Below are 25,488 nucleotides of genomic sequence, written 5' to 3'. Positions count from 1 at the left end.
CATTTTATTTTGGAATAACAGAGAGACGTGAAGAAGAAAAAACATAAACAAATGACGTTTCGGGAGGTGCTTTTATGAAAATATTTAGAGTTGATTCTGTTTGCGAAAATATTGACAGTAAAATGCGGTGTTTTGTTCCGGGATGTTTCAATCGTCGAAATGATCTGTCTATTTAAAAAAAACTGGTATATTTTTTGCGGACTGGAGTACAATAGTGTAAAGAACTGGCGCGTATGTTCTGCACATTTCGGGACCAAAGATTATCAGTCGAGCGAAATGCAGCTTAAATTTTGTGGTTTTCAACGTCGGGTCTTAGAAAAGAATGGTATGTTCAATATTATCAATCATCACACGTTATGAGTACACTGATTTTAGTTCAACCTTCGATTCAAAGACAAATTTTCCGAAACGGATTCGGTAGAAGCAAATGGCGTTAGTCTATCCAGACTTTAGGGGCACAGCACCTTCCTTCTGTAAAAAAAATAACAAGATCAGGAACACGTCGACCATCATTAAAAAAGTACTTACGTACTACGGATAGAAACTAGATATGAAACTTTCGTTCTGTGTGTGAGTTAACGGGCATACTGAAGCCTGCATCGTAGAGTAGAGCAGCGTATAACCAACTCTCTCGTAGTTAACCTCGAACAGATGTACCCAGTAAACATTCGGAATCTCAAACTTTGGCTGGTAGCATTCTCCACCGATGGTGTAATTCGAGCGAACAAGTGGATCGATTCGCTCGATCTCCATATGAACATCGGTAGTCTGAAATGATTTCAATTTGTCATCTTCGGTGTTTCACGGTGTTTCTTGCGGTGTTTCTTGCGGTGTTGATAAAACATCATTTTTGCCAAATACTTATTTGGTGAGAACTCTGAAAAGATAACAATAAATTGCGTCAGAAAAAAATATAATAAGTCAAATAAAACCATACTTAAGAGTATGAAGGAGCTACAGGCAGATATTGTTTGATCGATTAGGAACTGTAAAACCAAGATGTATTCATTGTCGGTTAACCGCACGCAGAAAAATTTATTTTAAATTTTAATATATTACACTTTGAATTCAAAGATATTTTATTTTGAATCAGCGCTTATTTTCATTTTCCTTTGATTCAAATACATTTGATATTTACATCAAAGAAATTACTATTAGAAATAAATAGAAGAAACATTTAATTCAAATATATTGTGCTTTGAATTCAAATATATTTCATTTCCACCTGAATATCATTTCACTTGGAATCAAATACAATTTTTATTTGATTCAAAGCAAATTAGTTTCGTTTCTAAAATCAGGCTTTCGTGCGACTGTGTGTAGATTCAATGATGGGTTTTTTTAAATTCAATAAAATGTTATTTAAAAAAAATTCGACTAATTATTGTAAATTTAATTTTTGTTTATTATTGAATGCATGTTGTAATTTACAAAAACCTTTTACTGTGAAAACGTTCTCTGGAATGAATACAAATGTAATTTCGGTTTACATACATAATCCATAACCTACCTATCATATGAAAGCACTCAATTTCGAACGATTTCAATAGTGCAGATAGTTTGATTTCGTCAATTGCTTCAAAAGTTATTACTTCCGTACATTTTCCGTTTGAATGATGTACCAAAATGAAATCTTAGCAAAAGTTGTGTTAAATATCACAAAATCAACTAGTACCAATGTTTGATTCTATGAAAATGTTTTAGAATCAATAATCTCTGACATTTGATTCCAGGACAAAAATCTTATATCAACACCCATGAATTTGGAGCTGAGACTCAGTATATTTGATTCAGTTTAATTCAAGAGTCAATATAATTTTTTTTATCAGTTCGTGCTCGCATGTCATCAGACACAGTCTACAATTGCCAACGGTCGAGACGATAGAAACAAAGACAATACAGTATAGTGAACAATAGATTGTACGAAATGGGCAAATACGATTTAACAAAGCCTGAAACTCCTGAAACAAATTCAATTTGTATTGATTTCAAGCGCTGCAAAGTTAGACCAGCAGCAACCGAAATTGAAATCTTGCTTAAGGAACGAATGCATCTAAACGTTACTGATGTAAGTGAGATTCAATTCAACAAGGCGTCTAACTGTGTGTACATTATGTTCAAACGGGAAAAAGATGCAATTGCATTTGCTTCGGTTAATAACGGTGTGCACAGTGTTGATCATGATAATGTTAAATATAAAATCCCTGTGTACATGGTGGACAATGCCATAGAAGTACATGCATGACCTTCCCCGCAGACCAGGGATGAGTTCGTTCGGGAAAGTATGTCGCAGTACGGTGAAGTTGTTTCCATCGAAAGGGAAGTATGGCGGAATTTTTTTCCGGGTATCCGGAATGGCGTGCGAGTGGTACGTATGCACTTACGTAAAGCAATTCCATCTTACATCATTTGTGATCAAGACGGGATACATCCGTGTAAAACGCTGATTACGTATGAAAATCAACTAGTTACATGTCAGTTTTGTGAACAACCTGCACACTACGGCAAACCTTGCACTGAAACTGCAAAAAGAACATCTTCAAACAAAAATAAGGACAACCGCCCAATAACGGAGACTAGTGAGAGCAGTACTCCTGTTGTACCATCAAACCCACCAGCAACTGCAATTAAAGCACAACAAGGCGCGTCTACAGCAACTAACAACCATGGGGACGGGTATAGCGTGATGGGTAAGTCGATGCCTTTCACGCAGCCCGCCTGGGTTCGATTCCCAACCCCGCACATAGGGTCAGGAGCTTTTTCTGGCCCGAAGAGGTGAATGACCTCAAGGTTAAAACCTCTATAATCGAAACAAAAAAAAAACTAACAACCAACCCAAGAATGAGAATTACAAGGAAAACGAAGGAAAAACGGAAACCAACAACGATACCACCGATGCGGCAATGGAGGACGAGACGAGCCACGAACAAAGTGCCCCTCACTCATCGCAAGATAAAAAGGGAGCTCCTCTCCCCATTGAAAAAGGGTGACAACGAGATCCAACGGTAAAAAAATTATTTTATCTAATAAAAACATGGCTCATTCGGCCACGTAAAGCTTGTACGCAAATTGGCCTGAATAAAAAAATTTTATAAAAAAAAATATAATTTTTTATTTGAATCTATCCATCAACATTTTTGATTCCAATACATTTAATGTACTGTAACAAGCATTTGAATCAAATAAATTTTTGATTTGTTTCAATAAAATTTTGAAATTTTAATCCATATCTCAACATATTTGAATTTAATATACATTGCCACACTAAATTTGATTCAAAAAGAGTTTTAATTGATTCAAATTTCAATTCAAAAATAATTTTATTTGATTCAAACAATTGTTTGAAGTTGACTTAAAGGCTCAATATATTAGAATCTAATGTGTTCTATTTCTCTGCGTGCGATCAGTTAAGCGACAATCAAGGTGTGGTCTCCATTTTGTATCAAATAAAATTATCAATAAGTGCAACATTTTATTCATCCAATTCGAAATCATTTAGATCATCACCAGCCAAAAAATGCCAACCACAGCACAATCACTCCATTATCCATGATAGCTGTAATAGATTCCACAGTGCGATCCGCCAAATCCTAACTCCAACGAAATGAACAGAATCGGATGTGTGTACAAGTTTCTATATTTCGACGTTACCTTGCAAGCCCTTGTAGAAAAAATGTCCAGATTTTCAATTAGTGCCAAAGATTCGCCAGGCTGCGCGACAACTGGAGTAACTTAGTAGTGAAATCCTGATCTGAACTGGTCGTTTGTTTATGTTTACATGCTTGTATCCCGGCGCGCCATACTAAATTTCGTGAGAAAATTACCAACACAACCAAAACTGTCTTATCACGCCACCAGTGTATTTTACATCGTGGGATTGACCTCTCCATCGGTTCGAAACTTATGGTTTGCCATACTGAAGCCATGTGCAAAGTTTCATCCAAATCAGAGAAGGTCGATTCTGATTTTGTCACTTTTTCGTCTACTCATTCCTGGAATTGCTCTTTACTGACAGAGACATGACAGAACGATGAAGCAGTTGCTAGGGTAACATCATATCGATTCAATCGACACCACTGACGGACGATCAATCGACACAGACGGTGACCGGCTGAAGCATATTGTTGCCCGAGTGTAAAATTCTCTGATGAATTATCAGCAGAGATTCACGCGTCCTTCGTTACAATTCAATTATCGTAAAGGAATTTGCATGCTGGAGGAAACTCATGATTTCGATGAAAGCCATAGTTTTTCGCCAACGTTACTAGTGTTTAGTGAAGTGATACCAAGTGATTTTTACATGTTAGAATAAAAATGTTTGTCGGAAGCATAAGCGCGCAACCATGCATTCTACCTTTACGATAGTCAAACTATCTTGAACCACGCGTGGTCGCTCTCATGGTGGTTACAGTAGTGTGAAGTGCGCAGCTGCAGTGCTCGCGTGTTGCTTGCGTGTGTGCATATAGGAACAATTGTCTCACTCACTCAATTTGCCGGCAACATACACAAATCAGTGCTTGAATGGGGTTCTAAATAATTTCATATTTGAACAGGAATCTGATTTTTACACGTGGGATTAATTTCTCTGTTCACAGTTTCCTGTTCTATAGGACAGCACTATGTCAGTGTGATTTTTTTTTCATAAGGGTTAGGTAGTTTGTGGTCAGTTAGATTGCCAAAATAGGCGAGGAAGAAACGAACATCCCCAGCGATTGGGCGATACATAACTATCTTCGCTTGCTCGTCTGCTCGACTGTGCCCGTGTTTGTAGTCGACGCTAGAGTGTTCAACTGTTCAGCCGGAATACGGTGCTAGTGGTTCAGTCAAACTGTTCGTTTTGAAAATGGCATTCAGTAACAAGTAAGTGGAAGAAAAATTTGCCTTTTCGTAATTGGGTCATGATTGTCAGTATGGTTTCAGTGGAATTTTGTGCCCGATAGTGATGATCTAGAAGTTTATGCACCAGTTGTTAGTTTCAAAATGGCATAGTATCTCTATGCTCACTTCGGTACCATTAAATCACGGTGGGTGTGACTCGGACCAATTTGTTGTCTCTTAAGCTAATCAAGATGCCGCGATAAGATTATTATGACACGCAGGGACAAAAATTTTCATTAGTTAGAAAAGGTCAGTTCTTGAGTTGGCAATCGAGTGCCGGTCGCAGAATTAAGACATTGCAGTAAACTCATGGGTCATTGGATCCGTGGGAAGAATGGGACATTTATCGATTGCAGCTCTATAGCATGCGTGTAGACGATGAGGATTCTATTATGATGGCAAAAAAATAAGAACGGGGAAAAACTTTTCCAGCGAAATTCGTGATGATAGTTTGCATGGTGACCTCATTCCTACTTAGCCTTCACACATTTCATTTAGCAAGTCGTAAATCAACACTTGTGGTCTAATAAAATTTTCATCCTGATTCCTAGTATCGTCCCAGCACGTTACATAGAGTTACCGTATCGGTAGTATATCCTGATCGGATATTATGTTTACTGCTATGGGATGTCGTTTAGCAACATCGCTTCCTTGTTCGTTCACATATGTTTGAGTTTCGTGGATTCAAAGCGTGCGTACACTAAAGACTGTAAGGTATTGGTGTTTGCGAACTTTACGGTACGAATTCTACGAAGAGAATGACGATTTCTGTTTTCTTTCTCGCCCAATTTCCTTTCGCATGTAGCGCGTTTGGTAAACATAATCTGTTTTCTTTTTGTAAATATAAACACCGTTCGTTCATTTACTAGTAAGTGTCATGTCACACTGTCGGTGCTAGTTTCTGCCTAACTCGAGTTAGAGAAAATTTGTAATTTGGTACCTATCCTGATGCATTGCTCTCTCGGAGGTTCGCAGTTGGCATTAAATGCGATTGTATCACTGCTGTGTGACGCTGCAATCATATCACTTCACAGATGAGGGATCTACATTTCAAATGTGCGTCGTCGCCGCTCTCTACCAAGTAATGTTAATAGAATGATTAAATAATGATATACAGCTGCGAAAGAGGTCGTTTCGCCGTCTGGACAAATCATGTTAATAAGCTTGTATTCTAATGTAAAAGGAAAAATATTCGGCATGCTTGGAAAGAGTTCTGATTTTTTCAAAGCAGATTTTTACTATTCATTTATTTGACGCGACTTAAGATTGTTTGTAAAGAATATCAAATTTTGGTTTTCTCATACGTTTAAAGGATAAATAAACAAATAAGCAGTTCAATTTGAACTGCTCTGCACTGACGAGTCTAAGACGAAACGTAAAGAAAAGTAAAAAGTTGCTACAATGTTTCTTGGAAATGGAGGCGTTTTCATTGCTATCCATCGTTTGTTTTACAGATAGCGTCTTCGGTCATTTTTTCCTCGTCACAGTTATTGTTATTTAGTTGTTTTACAGTTATTTCAATAGCGGAACTCCCTTTGATTTCTTAGCAACGGTTAAGCCGATTTTCACGAATCATGATTCAAATTAATGCTCTAAGTGTCTTTAAATATACTGTGCAATTTCATCCAGATCCTACTTCCGGTTCCGAAATTACAGGCCGATGAGTGTCAAAACATTCAAGTCGTAATTCAAAATGACGATGCCAAACTAGTACGCGACGGTCCGTTCGCAGCGTGCATTGTTCAATTTCGTATAGCGTGAAAAAATGTAGATTTCTAATTCTTTTGAAATGTAAATGTAAATTTCTTATTCTTTTATTCAATTTGTACCTACTGGTTAGTGTTGTTACACGATCATGATCAAGATGCTTTTCTATAAAAGTACACTCATTCCCTTTCCCATATAGAAAGTTTATGTAATCACTTGAAAATTTGACTAGTGAAAATTGGCCCAGAGGGCTAAGTGTTCTATATCATTCGACACAGTTCGTCGAGCTAAGCAATGTATGTGTCTGTGCATGTATGTGTGTGAGTATGAGTCAAATAATGTCACTCATAAAATAAAAAATCTCCCACCGTCACAGCGACGATGCAAAAGAGGGTAAAATTATTCTAGATTTGGCTTAAACGGATTCAATTTGTAGGCTATATTAGTAACTTACTAAACGAACCGACTTCGGCTCTACTGGTTCCAAGTTCACGATTCCAGTAGTACCTGGAATAGTGGTCAAAAAGTTTAAAACGAGACTCACTCAATTTTCTCAGAGACGATTTAATTGATTTCCACATACAGGCTCAAATGACAGTTCCTACAAATTCATAGGTTAGTGTTTAATTTCATTCGGGTCCGACTTCCGGTTCCAGAACTATAGAGTAAAGTGTTTTGAATCATTTAGTGCGACGATGCAAAATAACGAAAAATAACTTGACATAACTGTTTACAAATTGAAAATGTTAATGTTAGTTTATACCCAAAGAATGTTTCTTATTTTATTCATTTATATTCATTTTTGAAAATATAAGAAATATGAGAAAGGCGTCATTACATCACTAGGTGGATTAAAAAAGGTTTTAGTTGCATTTTACTCCGTTATTGTAATGTAAAGTGTATATTTTCTTATGTTTGCACATTCAGGCGTTTCAACTCGCATATAATTCGAACTATAAGATACATTATGTAATTTCCACTGAATATTGGGTGAATCCGTTTGTAAATATGAGAGAGAATAGTTATTGGGGTTAGTGATTTTCACGATCGGACGTTTTGTCTCGTATATATTCAATAGTAATTTTTTAATAAATTTACAATGATTTGATATGCATCGGCTGCAAAGTCTGTTGAAGAAGTAATGGTCAAATTCCACAAAAGAACTATTAGGCAAAGACATTGTTTGTTACAATGTTAGGTATATCAGGCGCGTACACAGGTTTAGGGGTTCAACCCCCCCCCCCCCCCGAAACAAAAAATTATAACCCATGGGAAACATTGTGATATAAATTGTACATGTGTTGATTTATCACCATGTTCTAAAACCCCCCCGAAAATTTTCTCTGGCTACGCGCCTGAGGTATATTATGTATATTTCAAAGAATATTGGCAAAATAAATTTGTAATTATGAGAAATAATAGTGATTGAAGGTAGTCATGATTGAAATTTTCTCATTTATTCATCTTTCATTAAAATATATAAATATTTCCATTTGTTCTACGCACATTTTCCCTATCGGTCATTTATTGTCGGTAGTTACATACTTAGCATCGATTGTTTTCTTAAGAGTGTTTGGTTTTCTTAGACTCAGCGTAGAAGAATTTAAATAGAATAGCGCCTGCATGTTCGTCACAGTGTTCATAATTATGTTGATTCAGCAATAACTTTGATTTACTCTAGTACAAATATTGCAATATGCAATAATAGTACTTGGTATCAGTTTTGTTAACTCAGTCCGGTTGAGATTGTTCACTTTAGAACTTAATACGAATTGATTCTATATCTTGCATACTTTACGTAAGTCTATCTGGACTCCGCTTCATGCATATAGTCCTCGATTAAACACATGTAGCGAGTGCAAAATCTGCCCCACAATCGTTGACTTCTTCCAGGATCTGTACTAAACATCGCCGAAGGTCATTATCTGTTTTATCAAAACACGAAACTCGGTTTTTTCCATTTTTTAAACAAACTACAAAACGACTTTACTCCAGCCTCGATAACTCAGCTGTTTCTGGTCGGATCGACTTAAAATTTTGACCCGTTTCAAGCAAAGGTTAGTACTCTAGAAAGACGTGGTTACTGGTTTACTACGAGCGCCATCTCTGCTTTAGTCTCGGGACTTATTGATCCATGTGTTATATGTGCCAGAGTAACAGTTAATGTCAAGCAATTTGCTAGGCAGTGACGGAGCAGTTATTTACAAACTTGGATTCTAAAAAAACACCTTGAATTTTAGACAGATCCGAATACGTCCGGTTCCGGAGTTACAGAGTAGTAATTGTAAACAATATCGAGTCTGTTTTACACTATATAGAGTAGTCTAGTTTAAAAAAGATGATTGACGTAGTAGTCAAAAGGCTCCGGTAATGTGAAAACCAACTCTACAATTCCAGGAAAATTCAATAATCCTGTGAAATGGAACCCGTTGGATTATTATCTGGTGCCCTGCAAGTATTTATTGGTTCGAATTGTTAATTTGCAATGTCTGGGGGTATGTTTTGGTTTTGATTTGGCCTATCAGGCTTTGAAGGTTTTAGGCTTATTAGGTTTTGAGGAAGAACTATGACGAGTGACGAACCATACTTCTCCGCTATTTTCATCAGAGTAAATAGAGGAATAATTCCGCAAGGTCTAAAATGGAAAATGTTTTTTTCTGATTAATTAAGAGGATCAGTAATAAAATTTATGTTCAAAGATCGTTACATCTTGTCCTTGCCCAGTTTTACACAGCGTATTCTAAACGGGTCATCGGGTTTTTCCCAAAGTCAACACATTTTTCACAATTTTGTTGCATGCATCGTCTAAAAGAGTATGGGAATTTTGAACCTTGGAGAATTTTGAGCTAGTCTTATCTGTCATTATATGACGTCGATCTATTCGAAACTTCTGTCGTCGTAGCTTTTCAGAATCATTTAACTTTTTCATCGAACCGATCAGACGTATTTTGTGTTCTCCGTATTAGTCAAGTGAGATTCAAAAAGTGTTTTCATGATTCAACAATAGTTTTTCAACATTGTTGCCTAAAGCGAAGCAGTTAAAGATCTTAAAAATTATTGTGTATGAATATTGTTTATATCAGGTGTACAACTTTGCTTCCGCCGTTTTCCGATAGGTGGCTGTACCGGTTGAGGCTGGTCAAAATACATAGATGATAATGCCTTTAAAGAGAGTGCCGTATTCCTCAGATGTCGCCCCTTCTGACTTCCACTTTTTCGCAATAAAGCTTTAAATTTTGGAAAAAAACGGCGGAAGCAAAGTTATACACCTGATATTAAAAAAATTGTTGCATTAAATTTTGTTCGGTGACTTACGGGTAGTTATTTTGTAGAACATAGTTTGTGGAAATACCGAATAACTTTTTGTGCCAAATATTCAATCGCCGCTGATGGACCCTTTCTGTCATAATTTTGAACGATAATAACTCAGTCATTTGTTAATGGATTGATATAATCTCACAAATTATCGGATCGGAAGCAATTTAACTTAAACAGGTATGGCAACGTTGTTTCAGTGTTTTAAGAAAAATACTATTGAAAAATTGTTTCGAATCAACCTATGTTTCCACGAGCCAATCACAGCTTGCCATCATGATGTCATCCGTTTGTTTACTCTCGCACGGCCGACAGTTTCGATCGTTGCTTAACACCTCAAATTTATTTTCAGTAGCAATTCTGCTTTGGTCGGCATAGGAAGGCTTCGCGTCATGTATAGAAAATGCCGCATCGTTCCCCTTACTATGAATCTTCGAACAAAGAGGAATCTTTAAATATATGCCATTTTACAATTTTCATATTAGTTCCTAGCTGCCTGCGATCGAAACACGTAGCTGTCTAGTGAGTGGATCACAAAACAGAGTTCCATCCATTTACTCGCTGGATACTCACTTTTGTGCTATGTGTGGATGACATTTTCCGTCTGCTACATACCGTGTTCGCTTGAGTATATTGAATACCGATCAGCTGTTGATTCTACGGTAACTAGCAGGCCAATTTAAAACTATTGGAGATGGACCTTTCGTACCTAATTTAAAGCGTTTATATCACGGTGATTTGTTGATGGACTTTCCACAATTAACTTGTTTCGAAAGCATTACTTCAATATTGTACCCTTAAAAAAGGATTGGTTTGTCGTATGCATCATGAAGGTAATCATTGATATTTTCAAATGTGGCTGAACACAATGAACTATCTTTTAGCGTAAGCCCTTAGCTACTGTTATTGAACCAAACAATACTCATGTAATCTAATTGAATGGTTAGGAATTGATACAGTTTTATGAAGCATAATATTAATATTAAAAATGGTTGAAATTCGGTCGGTGTGCAGTGCGGCGTTGTATGCCGGCAAAAATGACAGGATGTTAATTTTGGTTAAACTGGTGAACGATGCGGTTGCAAGCAATACTGTACTAACAGAGTGGACTCAGAACTACTGTAACTTTAAACGCTTCTAACTGATTGATTTGAAGATGAATTTATACTCTTTCTTTCTTTTTTTATCGACTAAGTATAGTAGTCAATATTTCTTTTTTCTTTTTATGCGATATTCACCTAACCAGAGACCATTTTTGTAGAAACAGAAAATGAAAATTATAGAATGATAGTACTCAAGGGAGAGCAAGGATGTGAATATATATAACGGAAAAGGAGAGACGTGACAGAGGGTCATTTAAGCAAGCAGAATTCTTTTAGTAACTTAACTTTTACCTTCTACCAGAGGAGTCGGATTTAGGCATCTGAACAATGCGAATCGCCCAAGTCTCTGGTATGTCGGAAAGTAGTGATAAAGGTCTTTTATCACTACTTTCCGACATACCAGAGATTTGGGCGATTTGCATTCACCTAATATAGCGAACAAATCACCGGTGGTGTTTGTGACCAAAAATCACTATTTTAGAACGGAAACGATAGTTTAAAAAAACTTTTGTTTTGAATGCCATTATAAATACTTTTGGAGCGCACTTGACGACGATATATTAGTAACTGAAGGCTCTAACGCCCTAATATTAGCTGTAGAATCCTAGATCGTGTTTCACAATTATTTGCCTCTTTTTTCAAATTTAATTCTGTTGATGAGAGAGTATGAAAATTGCAACCTAAACGTCATCATGATCGGTCATGTCTCGTACACAACCCTGTATTTTTTTATCCAGTGGATACCGTCAAAGGTCCTCTAAGACTATGAGCCTGAAGGCACTGTCCCTCTTTAAAAGCGGCCCTGATTAAACCACTAAATTTTCGTCATTTGACAAATAGATAATGTGTTTTTCATACTCCGGAATATTTTTTCAGGCAAAATTTTAAATTTTCGATAAAAAATCAACTTAGTTTATTAAATTGTTTTTGAAAATTATCTCGTGTTGTGTTGATCTATACAGTCATTCACATTCTAGTGACAATATTACTTGGTGTTGCGAGTATTATTTGATACAGTGAAGCAAACTACACCAGCCAAAAAATCAAACCAAGAGCGCAAGTCGATGCAAACGAGCATTTTGATGTCAGCTGAAGCTATAAGCGATCTGAAACAAAAAGCAGATAACATAGGTGCAAGCGATCGAGCTCGATTACCCTCACTTGACTGACGGATTTTTTATATGCAAAATCTGCGACTCCGAAGAAGCATCGTTTTTTCTTAAAATGTTATGTTTTTCCATTAAAAAGGATGGCAGAATGTGACAACTTCTCGTAACTTTACTTTTGCCGGTTCGGATAGTAAATGGCAAACGACCTTTGCCTTTACTTTCTGACATATCAGAGACTCGGATGACTCGTATCGCTAAGATGCCTAAGTTCGACTCCTCTGGTAGAAGGTAAAAGTTTAGATACGAAAAGCCTTCTGCTTACTTAAATGGCCCTTGTCACGTCTAACTTTTCCGCACTTTATTCTTCACATCCTTGCTCTTCCTTGAGTACTATGGCTCTATAATTTCATATTCTTTCTCTTCTTTTAACCTCTAGTTAGTTTGATATCGTTAAAAACCGAAAAAAATTAAAAAGGATTTACACACCAAATCTTATCGACGGATGTCGGTAAAACTTTACTGACTTTCAAACAGCTGAACATTCAGTAATCAGTTCAGTAAAAGTTACATTTGCTGAACGATCGGTAGAGTTACCTTGAACATCTTCCTGTCATAATTATACTGACTTGTTCATCATTCATTGCCGACGTTCGGTAAAATTTACAAATAATCGGTAAATAAATAAACGTCAGGATTTCTACTGTTTTTCGGTAGATTTCACTGAAACCCGTGAAATTAAGGGAACACATAAATCTATAAATAACTCATGCAATTTTTTCGACCAACAAGTTGTTTTATTCGTGGTTACTGGATTAAGTACTTACTATTCTATAATAATTTATGCTAATATTATAATAACAATTCATATCATTAACCATCGTTGAAGGAGGAGAAAAGTATGTGATCACCAGCCATTTTAATGAAGAGCTGAAATATAAAGTTTAGACAGCATTAAAAATATATATACTGAAAAATTTGCCTACCATAAGGAAATTAAGTGAAGTATAACGAACTTAGCGTTTTATGGACAATTTTCTAAATGCACAACTTTTTTTTTACTTTTTCACTCGCGAAAATAAGTCAATTTGACAAATATGATTTTCACCGAAAGAGTCAGTAATATTTATTGCAGTTCTTTATTATTATTAATTGATTCACTGAAAATTTACTAATTTTTTTACTGAATTGGGTAAAATCAATGACACTTTAAGTTTACAGATCATGTATGTGTGTCTGTGAATTGAATTGATTTAACTGATCATCTAGTGAAAATAATGGAATATCGGGTTCTCCAATTGGTTTTCCAGGCGGTGATTCTACTAGATCACATTGCAAAGTTTCATCGGCATCTGGAAGTGCATCCCCTCTTCTGTGTGAATTTTTCTACTGTAACAAGTTTTCTCTGTATCGGTGAAAGCTTGAGATGACATTTTTTGTTGAGAAAACAACCGGAGAAACCCTTGTGAGGCTGAAAACAGCTTGTGGGAATAGTGCATTGAGTGAAACGCAACTGGTTTTCGCGTTCCAAGAATTTAATTTAATTTTTTATTGGTAGATATTGTCGACTAAAATCTTACCTTTTTCTAATTGTTCCAAGTAATAAATTTTGATGATTACTATTCTTATAGAAAATGCTTTATTACACCTTTAATGGGATTTTTAAGGTTTTTTTTTTCATCAGCATAAGTATCATGGAAATATGAATTATGATATACTGACCATACTGACAATTATGGCGATAAGATATATTCTTTTCATAGTACAAATAATCACCTTCGAACTCCACTATTTCAGCAAAATGTCACCGTTACTGTTCCTAGTTCTATTTGTCACCGCATCGCTATTGGACTACACAGTCGGTGAAACGTATGAATGTGGCATCGAAAATTATGGCCCGGAAAACCACAACTATTGTGTGTTCCGAAATGTGAACTATTCCAAAAATACCACCAGCATTGCATTCAAAGCTCCAGCCGCCAAGCAACAACGCATTGTCTTCGAAAATTCGGATATGGAACATCTACCTAGGGAGTTTCTGGAGAAGTTTGGAAACGATTTGAAGGTGCTCAATGTCTCCGGATGCAAACTGAGATCGGTAGTCATACCAAGAGCATTGGAAGAGTTGTATGCCATTGATAATTTCATAGAGAAAGTAGTTGTCCATCAGAATGCACAAAACTCACCCATGAAGGAGATTTATTTGCAGTCGAACCGGTTGAAGGATATATCAAATATTACAAAAAGCTGCAAGAATGTGAGGATTTTAGACCTCAGTCGGAATCAGGAACTTGCAACCGAAAGTAAGTTCGATCTGTCGGTATTCGATGGTTTTACACAGTTAGAATATCTTCTACTGGCCGACGTCGGAGCATTTTATCTGGATTATACCAGAAAATTAAACATACCTTCTCTGACTTTGCTGGATTTGTCTATGAACAATTTGCTACCAAGTGATCTGCGTTTGGAGCACCTGTCTAATTTAGAGAAACTGGAAATGTTGCGATTGAATGATAACAATATGCCACAGTTAGATTATTCGCAGCTTACCGAAATGAAATCTTTGAAGCAAGTGTTCCTCGAAGGGAACTCCTTCGATTGTGGATATCAGCAAACGATGATCAAGTTCCTCAATGAGAACAACATCCAAACTCCAGTCGCTCGACCAGCAAGGAGCTGCCACGCTGGCTTCAAGATTGAATCGCAGATGTGTTGTAAATCAGATAATATGATGCTCGGAAAACCAAGTACTGCTCGTCCCTTCCTTTTGACTGGTACCATTGTCCCAGCCGTCCCACAAACTCCTTTGCTCAATGAAGCCACCACCAATCGAATGGATAACGATGCCACTAAACCAAAATCGGACATGAACTCAGATAATGGAGTTACCAGTGTCCGCATGAACATTGTATACATTCTCGCATGTGTCGTAATGATTTTACTGATTCGTGAGTAAAATCCTCACAAATTACTTAGAAAAGTCTGAACAAAAAAAAACTTCTTTCGATTCGAACTATGTTCAACCGTGAATCATTCATCAACCATAGAGCTTACAAATATTGGCTGCACTTCTACATGTTTTGATAAACTGATCGCTCACACTTAATCCAAGAACATAAGCAACAGTGAGTGAAATTTAAAAATGAATAAAAATATAAACCCCATTTTCCATATCATCAATCTGCACCTTCCTCGCGACACAACAATTCGCAATTGTGTATGGCTTAACTTCAAAACTTTAACCGTTACTCGCTTAACATAAATGAAAATCACAATAAAGTTGCCTCTTTTCCGTCGGGGAATCAAAACACCATATAGCTGTTAAATGGTCAACCACATGCTTTTCCTCGGCACAGCAGATATGGGAACATTAGGATAGATGGAAGTGCTCTTAAGTATAACGAACTGAAACACGGTGTTTGGAAATATTTTGTCACGTCACGATCGATCTGAGCCAACGTCCTGGCGAAAATCCAATCCGTCAGGCGACTATGATAGAGCTCCATATGTGCGTCAGCAGCAACCATTGTAACTAGATAAGAATAACATAAAAAGTAAGACAGTGTGATTGGAAACGTTAACCAACGAACCCGGTGATATGTCGGAACAGAAGAGAAACAAAAACATCCAGAAAACAATATCAGTAATCAATTAATCCCATTAGGGAAAGTAGGGAAATAGTCTTTCGAGAAAACCAGAATAGTGCTAGACTTCCTTCTCTTTTATTTTGCGAGCTAGAGCTAATGTAATTTCGATAATTATACAAAGGAATGGAAAAAGGTTACCTTGGAATTAGCTACATGTTTTTCTTGTTTGCAAATATTCGCTTCCACTTCGGAATTCCAAAAACTTCTAAAAATGTCGCATCCTTTTAGCCGTAAGGAAACAATATGTATAATGTTTTAATGCGAATTATTCGTTATTTATAAGTTTTTTGATAATAATCTTTTAGGTACAAATGAGTTTTTGAGGAAAAGTAGAACGCCCCAGGACAAAAATTCAATATGAATTATATTTGAATGTCACATTATTTCATATTACATAACACTTAGAGATTTCCATTTTCACATCGATATCCGTTTTAAAGTTGTGAATTGCATCATTTGCTAGAAGAGGGATACATTCGTTTTCTCCTTTTTTTGTGATTCTAAAGAAAGTATAAAAATGAAAAAGATTTATTCTAATCTTCAACTTAAACTTTAACCTTTCAAATCTGGCAGTAAATTTATGACACATTTATATTACACTGGAGAGTTCCAAAAAAAAAACATTTCTTAAGGAAAATTTTTATGAAGCTCAAAAAACTTTCTCAGAATATTAAACTAACTAAATTCAATAGCTCGATCTGAAATGTATTCTAATTCGTTTAGGAGAGGAAACCCCAACTTTTAGAGAAAACAAAAATTGGCATAAACTCATCCGTCCGGCTCAATGATGTCAACGGATGAATAAGTCCAAATGCACTTGTTTTCAATAAATAAAATAGCCTTCAAACATCATTGCTTAATCTATATATACAGCAAACAACGACATGAGTCCGATTCGAAAGGGGAAAAAATAATTTTGAGATTACCACAGTAATTTTAGTTGATCAGTTTAAGTATTATCATTTATAAATAAATCTAGTTGTTCTCTATACCAAACACTGAGGATATTGTTCAGTAGAAATACATCCATTCTAGTCCATTTAGCCATACCAGTATCGATAATCCTAACAGATGAACCCAAATAAACAGTCGATTAAATGAAGACAAGGGCCAAACGACACAGATATGTAGAAACGTTGAATATTTTAGTGTGGTGATTTGGTAGTTCTTTTTATTACAACATAAATGACATAATTCGTCCGTACATGAAATGACAGCATATGGCAGGAACCGTTGTTAAGTTAAGCAAAGCTTTCTACGTGTTTACTTCAGTGCTCCTTGAAAAAGATATGACAAATGACCCGATGAGAACGTACTCAAATGTTTGTCATTATAAAATAATGACGTTAGAATAGCAACTGTAGAAATGGTGGATTGTTAGAGACCGCACTGGTCATGGTTTGGCTTTTAGCATACATTTTTAAGAACAGTGTGAACTGCACGAAATGTAAGGTAAGGACATTTGCTAACGCATTTTATAGATTTTAGTCATTCTATGTCAGCAAGTTAATCGCCAAAGTTTACTTGTTTTTAGCATGTGATACACAATAAAACTTTTGCTAACAGAACTGTATTTATATTCAATTTACTATGAAAAAATGTAGAAAGAAATATTATTTATTAAACATGATGAAGTCCTGTTCTGAGATTTATAGTTTTTCAACGTATTCGCCATGAAGATCAATACACTTTTGAATGTGATCGAACCAATTTCTGAGAAACTTTTCTCACTCCGAAGAAGGTATCTCAAAACCATACGTTCTGAACGCATAAACCGTTTCTTCCGGAATGGCAACACGTTGATTGGCATCACTTGAAAAATTGACTAGTGAAAATTGGCCCGGAAGGATAAATGTTCTATATCATTCGAGGCAGTTCATCTAGCTGAGCAATGTACGTATGTGTGTGTGTATGGTTCTGTGTCAAAAAATGTCACTCATAAAACAAAAAATCTCATAGGCCTATAAATTACTATTGAATTTCATCACTCTTTCATAGGGTAAAGTGTGTTCAAAGTTGCACACCGTCATTTAGAGCTAAGATGCAAAAAAAAATATTTGTAGGCTTTATTAGTTACTTACTAAACGAACGACTTCGGTTATACTGATTTCAAGTTCCCGGTTCCAGAAGTATCGGAAATATGAACCAATATAGGTAGGTCATATTGGATCTGCTTCGGGATTGTAAATTTGAATTCAACATAAAATTATATATGTCGGAAAATTGGGGTAAAACGATGTAGCACGAAGCGATCATGAACACTGTCTGTAAATTATTATTTGAGGTTATATGCGAAACATAGAACTGTCTTGTTTAACCAAAATTGGACCAAAAACCGATCAGTAGAACTTTTTTTTTCTGTAAATTCACGGAAGAAAATGACTGGGGGTAAAACAGAATACAGTTGTATGCGTTCAATCTTATTAAAAACAATCCATTTATCTAACTTATTAGCATGTCAGGAATACCTTCCGATTGGTAGAATTGAATTTTTCCCTGAGTTTCACAGTTCGTTTTCAAATTAAAGTCAGAAAAAAGAGGAATTGGAGAAAAACGGGCATGATAGTGAATTTTGCGGATCTTCTAACTATCATAAATCGGTTCTACAGAAAAATTTGCATAAGAAATAATAATTTTGAAAATATTTGCTCATGTTTTTATAAAATTATTGAGCAAAGTCGTGTTTTTGATCGTTTTTTCCCCACTGTGGATTGTTTTACAATTTTTGAATATGAAGTCGTTTGTTGAAAATTATTTATTTTATAACTGACTTGAATATATTGAGAGGAGTTTTCATTATATAAGGTTTTTTCAAACTCCTCCGTCACTTCACATATTCCATTATATCACCGGACAGCCATTTGAACTCCAAACTATCCATATGCTGACGGCTCAACGCTGGACTTATAAGCCAGTTGTCGTATGTTCGAGCCCCGACCTGGAAGAATTCTTAGTGTCGGTAGGATCGTAGCACCAGCCATGAAATGGTTCTGTACGAGATCAATCGGCTGCGAAGTCTTTCAAAACAAAAGGTCAAATTGCACAAAAGGAATGTACTACCAAGGCTTTGGCTTATAAGACCATTACAAGAACAAAACAACTACAATATATCGAACATTAAAACGTCCTTTTTTGCATTTTGTAGGTATAACATAAAAAATAAATATTGTAAAACATTGTCAAAACATAACGACACATCGTTTATTTCACGAGGTAATTTGAAGGGGAAAAGTTTTTTACCCCCAAATTTATGCTATCGCGCAAAACCATTTTCATATGTTTACGTTTCGACTTCCACTCATCAGAGCGTCAGCAGATTATGTTGAACTGCTGACGCAAACGCCCGGGGGTTACACTTCTTGTAAAATAAAAAAGTATCTTGAAAATAGCATTAACTTTACGTCTGCTCAGCGGATTATGTTGATCCGGGGGTTTGCGTCAGTAGTTCAACATAATCTGCTGACGCACTGATGAGTGGAAGACGAAACGTAAACATATAATTTTACTAGCAAAGCTACTAAAGGATTCACCAAACTCGAAGTAATCTTCGACAGCGACCCTTAAACAGTGTGGATCTTTGAAATTATTTGCGATTTTAGAAATGAAACTCAATTGACGTAGTGTTTTTGTAGTGATTAATGATCGAATGTAAATTTTCCATTTACATTTTGATTGTCAAATCATTAGCCTGGTTCACTCTTGTCAAGACTGAACCATCAATATAGTAGTCGAAAATAACAGGATGTATATTACGGTGAAATTTGAACACTTTGGAACATTGAAAAATTGAAACACCAATCGACGAAGAGTTGTAGTTAATATTGTACTCACTAACAAACCTTCATACCTCGAGCCACAAGATACAATTTCAAGTCGTTCACATAGATCAGTTTAGAACCATCTCCCAAAGTTATCGTTTAAAAATAATGTGAACCGCTAGGGTCCCAAATTACTACCTTGTGAAACTCTGGAGCTGTTCGTAAATTGCGTTCTGAGAAACAATATTACAGAAAAATTGTTCGACAACTGTACAATACTGGTGCTATAGCAACGCGAAAATTTGAAGCGAATCCATCATCTTTGAGCCAATGTTACGAACAGCGATAGCAGATTCTACTCTAACCAATGACTTTAATATACAAGATAAATTGTGAAGCTGAGATCAATAGGTGAACAGTAGCCCTAGGTATTTTTGGAATAGATATCGAAAATTTATAACTGAAACTGTTTCAAATTCTAAAAATCTAAAAACAATATACCTTATGGTGTAATGATGTCTTTCTCATATTACACATTGCAAATCTTTCTGTGGAATTCTTAAAAAAGATTGTTCTTTGAATAGAGACAGGAAAGTTCGCTCGGGCGTAAACTAGTCTTACAGATATTTTTCTACCTTCGGTCTGACTGATGGGTCTGGCCAGACCCCTATTCGTATACGTGTATTTTCACGCATTTCGGTGTAAATTAGAACTGTATTCAGGTTCATTTCTATACCAACCAGGTATATTTCGTTTTTTACATATCTTACTTGTCATGGATTATGATTTTCTGAAATCTTGTAAAAGTAAAGATATTACACGGAAAAATGGGAATAATAAAACCAATAATGTTTTTGTGCGTTTTTTTTAATTTTATTCTATAGAAACGTATATTGAATTTATAAAAAGAGGTTTTTCATGAAATATGATCTGAACATTTTTATAGCAAAACATATGTATTGAGCCTTCGAATGCTTTTGGCAAACTGGAGATGAACAATTTGAAGCAATAAAAATGAGGTTTTCGGTGATTTTTTCTACTTCATGTAAAACTGCAGTCTCTTTGGCATATAAGTGTTTCGGCACCGACACTTGTACGATTAGCCACAACATTCAATGGAATGTTGATTGGTTTACCGAAAAAAGTTTCAATAGACGAACGAACGACAAAATGTTTGATTATATGAACATTATTCATTCGGTTTTCAATGTTCGGCAAAACTAGAGTTCTAGACAAAAAATGGAGAAAAGTGCATTTTACATTATTTTTGTTGTATCGTCGAGTTCTTTGCAAATTCAATAGGTCGCCAATGCCATCACATCCAACATGTTGTTAAAAAATTACAGTGTTGTGTACGAGACTCGACCGATCATGATGACATAAAAATGCAATTTTAAAACTCTCTTATCAACAGATATAATTTTGAAAAAATAGGCAAATAATTGCGAAACACAATCTAGGATTTTAAAGCTAATTTTGGGAATTAATTTATCAGCGTTGAATAATTTCACAAGAATAAATTATTTTAGAATTAAATGGTGTTAAAAATTTTATTGTAGTAATTTTTGGAAGTAAGATCCTTCAGGTACTAATATTTCAAATGGGTTCAAGAAGTATTTATAATAGTATTTATAGCAACAGTTTTTTTTGCAAACTTTCGCACCCGTTAGTAAATAGCGATTGCTGTGCATAACAAACGCCACCGGTGATTTGTTTGCTATGTTCGATGTCTGTTACTAAGTAACGTTGAATAATGGCTCGTGACCGTGTATTGTATAAAAGTGGACTACATCACTCATTAATTTATATGAAAAAGTATCAATGTGAACCATCAAATAAATAGGAGCTTAAATAATACGTTTACTGGCACTCGTGTCTTATGCGTTCTACTTTCATTCGTAAAATACTAACAGAGCACTCGCAAAATAAATACTCAGACGTATGTGTGTTTCCAAACCATTTCTTCAGGTCAAGTGTTCGTTTAAACACAATGTTCAGCAGTAAATGGGCAAAGAATGCTAATAATAGAACATAAAGAACGAAAAAGCAAGAATAAAGACAAATGAACGTTTGTATGTTCATGAATGAACACTTGTACATGTACGATGTGAACTTAAATGGAGGTTAGAATGGAGAAATACAACAAACACATTTAAAAAGAAAAAGAATAAACATTGGGGACGGGTATAGCGTAATGGGATAGTCGATGCCTTTCACGCAGCCCACCTGGGTTCGATTCCCAACCCCGCACATGGGGTCAGAAAGTTTTTCTGGTCCGAAGAAGCGAATGACCTAAGATGTTAAAGCCTCTATAATTGAAACAAAAAAAAAGAATAAACATATATTATATCATATGTCTTTCTATACAAATGTATGGAGTCCAACCAGATACCATTAGTCAAACCGAGGGTAATGTTTTAAACCAGCCGTTTTTCGTCCTTTTCGAGGACACTGTCTATATTGCAAATTGCATAAATCGATAGCCAATAAAATTTTAGGAAGCTACCTGAAACCACAAGTTGATAGATAAATTATAAATATGTAAAATTGATGGTAAAAAACGAAAAAGGTCTGGCTGGACCCATCAGTCAGACGGAGGGTTAAAACACACCCGTAGTTCCGGAATTACGGAAGTAGTATTCTTAAAAAAATTAAGAATTCGATTTGAAACTGTAAGACTTTTCATTTCATTTATCTTGGAGAAAAGTGAGTGAGATCGTTTTGTATAGTTTTGACCACTATTTCCGGTACTTCCGAAACCGGATTTTGAGGATCAGCATAGCCAAAGTTAAATCGTATGACTAGTTAGCAACAAATACAGCTTACAAAATGAAACAGTTTTTAGGTTGGATAGAAATAAATTTTTCCTCTTTTGCTTCGCCGCTTTGAGTGACTGTATAAATATGTTAAACACTCTCCACCCGGATTCGGACGTCAGAATCCAGATCAAATTCAAGAATGTGCGTATGTAACGTTTTTTTATACTAACTTTTCTCGGATATGGTTGAACCGATTTTCACAAACTTAGATTCAAACAAAAGGTCTTGTGGTTCCATACCAAATTCTTGAATATTATTTAGATCCGACTTCCGGATTCGGTGTTGTAGGGTAAAATGTGCAAAAAAATGTGAAAATAAATGCACCAGCCTTTCTCAAAGATGGCGCGACCGATTTTCATAAACATATATTCAAATGAAAGCGCATGCGGTCCAATATAAAATTCCTGATTTTGTTTGAATCTGACTTCCTGTTTCAGAGTTATGGATTAAAATGTCCAAAAAAAATCAAAATATTTGTACTATTTTTTCTCAGAGATGGCGTTACCGATTTCAACAAACTTTGATTCAAATGAATGGTCTTATGGTCTCATACAAAACTTTTGAATTTCATTTTGATCCAAGTTCCGGTTCCGGAATTATGGGGTAAAGTGTGTAAAAACTGTTATACCATCACTTAGAGGGGCGAAACAAAAAAACGAAAAAAACCGAAGCTGGCCCCAGATGTACTCCATTCAATAGTCATTATTAGTAGACGGCCAAACAAACTAATTTCGGCTATCCTGGTTCCCAGTTTCCGATTCCGGAGGCACAGAAAATAGTGGTTATGTTTTCTCAAATGTATCTCACTTTGCTCAGTTATGGTTTCACCAATTTTCACAAACTTAGGTTTTAATGGAAGGTCCTGTGGTCTTGTACGGAATTCCAGAATTTCATCCGGATCCGACATCTGGTTCCGAAATTATCCGGTAAAAACCTGTTTTAATCCACCTAGTGGTGTAATGATGCCTTTCTCATATCAATCAAACTATCATATATAATACTGTGGTATTCTTCAAAATTATTTTTCTTCGATTCTTAAAAGAATAATCGAAATAGATTTGTTTGACCGTCTACTGATAAAAACTATCAATTGGAAAAGATTTGAGGTCGATTTAGAAAACTTTTTACGGTTTTTCGCTCTTTTCAGTGATGGTATAAAATTTTTAACACACTTTACGAAATTCAGAAATTACGTATCGGACCACAGGACCTTTTATTTGAACCTAAGTTTGTGAAAATCGGTTGCGCCATCTATGAGAAAAGTTAGAACACATATTTTCATTTTTTTGCACATTTTACCCCATAAAGTTAGTGCAAAAAACGTTACATACACAAATACGCACATACACACACACACATACACACACACACACACACACACACACACACACACACACACACACACACACACACACACACACACACACACACACACACACACACACACACACACACACACACACACACACACACACACACACACACACACACACACACACACACAAACACACAGACATTTTGCGTATTCGACGAACTGAGTCGAATGGTATATGACACTCGGCCCTCCGGGCCTAGGTTCAAACGTCGGTTTTCACAGTGATTGCATAACCTTTCTATATGAGAAAGGCAAAAAAAAAAATTTTTCTTCGATTCTTAAAAGAATAACCGAAATCGGTTTGTTTGACCGTCTACTTTTTTTTTTTTTTAAATAACTATTTATTGGAATATGAGTTAAAATTAAATTATTAAGATTTAAATTGGGTGTTCAGCCACAAGTGGTGACTTTTCAGCCCTGTTATATATATATGATTTGGTTATTACCATGAAGACATCATTTGCTTCCGCAATTCTGAGATTTTTGTGTAGGGAAAATTCTAAACCTACTTGTATTGTGTAATGGGGAAAAGGAACTTATATACTAACTTACTAACTAATACAGAGAGCGAATCGATTCAATTGAAGATTGCATCGATTTTTGTCGGAATTTGCTTATAATATTATGTGACATTACATCTAATGGTTCTATATTTGTGAGTCTGTGTAACTCATTTGTACTAAACCAGGGAGGACGCTTCAGAATCATTTTCAGAATTTTATTCTGAATCCTTTGAAGCGTTTTCTTCCTGGTGGAACAACAGCTTGACCAAATTGGTACCGCATAAAGCATGGCTGGTCTGAAAATTTGATTATAAATTAACAATTTGTTTTTTAGACAGAGCTTAGAATTTCTGTTTATAAGAGGATATAAACATTTAATATATTTATTACACTTTGCCTGGATTCCTTCAATGTGATCCTTGAAAGTGAGTTTTTTGTCATACGTTAAACCTAAGTATTTAGCTTGATCAGACCATGTCAATTCCAAGCCATTCAATTTGAGAATGTGATTATTGTTTGGTTTAAGAAAAGAAGCTCTTGGCTTGTGAGGAAAGATAATTAATTGCGTTTTTGCTGCATTTGGTTTAATTTTCCATTTTGACAGATAATCACTGAAAATATTTAAACTTCTTTGTAGGCGACTGCAGATCACTCTTAGATTTCTACCTGTGGCTAACAGACTTGTGTCGTCACAGAATAGCGATTTCTGACAACCAACGGGTAGATTTGGAAGATCAGAAGTGAAAATATTATACAAGATTGGAGCTACACTCGAACCCTGCGGAACACCGGCTCGTACGGGTAGCAATTCAGATTTACAATTCTGATAGCTAACCTGAAGAGTACGATTAGTTAAATAATTTTGAATCATTTTGATCAAATAAATAGGAAACTGGAAATCAGACATTTTTGCTATTAAACCTTTGTGCCAAACACTGTCGAATGCTTTTTCTATGTCTAGAAGAGCAACTCCAGTGGATAACCCAGAAGATTTATTTGATTTTATCATGTTCGTTACTCTGACAAGTTGATGAGTAGTTGAATGTTCATGACGAAATCCAAACTGCTCTGGTAAAAAAATTGAATTCTCATTTATATGAGTCATCATTCTTAACAAGATAATTTTTTCAAAAAGTTTACTGATAGAAGAAAGTAAGCTAATTGGGCGATAACTTGATGTTTCTGCTGGGTTTTTATCAGGTTTTAGGATAGGAATTACTTTAGCGTTTTTCCATCTTTTTGGGAAGTAAGCTAATGAAAAACACTTGTTGAAAATT

The 25,488-nt window shown here is 35.6% G+C and overlaps 2 protein-coding genes across 2 annotated transcripts in view; both read left to right on the top strand.

Moving 5' to 3' along the window:
* LOC131439237 (neuromodulin) overlaps positions 1-25,488 on the top strand; it is a 296,952-nt gene that overhangs the window by 10,366 nt on the left and 261,098 nt on the right. The window lies entirely within an intron of this gene.
* Positions 4,704-17,324, top strand: LOC131439232 (uncharacterized). The gene is made up of 2 exons (XM_058609998.1): positions 4,704-4,860; positions 13,907-17,324. Exons 1-2 carry the CDS (start codon positions 4,844-4,846, stop codon positions 15,063-15,065), a joined length of 1,176 nt encoding a protein of 391 aa, XP_058465981.1. The 5' UTR covers positions 4,704-4,843; the 3' UTR covers positions 15,066-17,324.

This window comes from Malaya genurostris, chromosome 3 (genome assembly GCF_030247185.1).
Source record: "Malaya genurostris strain Urasoe2022 chromosome 3, Malgen_1.1, whole genome shotgun sequence".
NCBI classification, from domain to species: Eukaryota; Metazoa; Arthropoda; class Insecta; order Diptera; family Culicidae; genus Malaya; species Malaya genurostris.
This window is presented reverse-complemented; position numbering and strand designations above follow the sequence as displayed.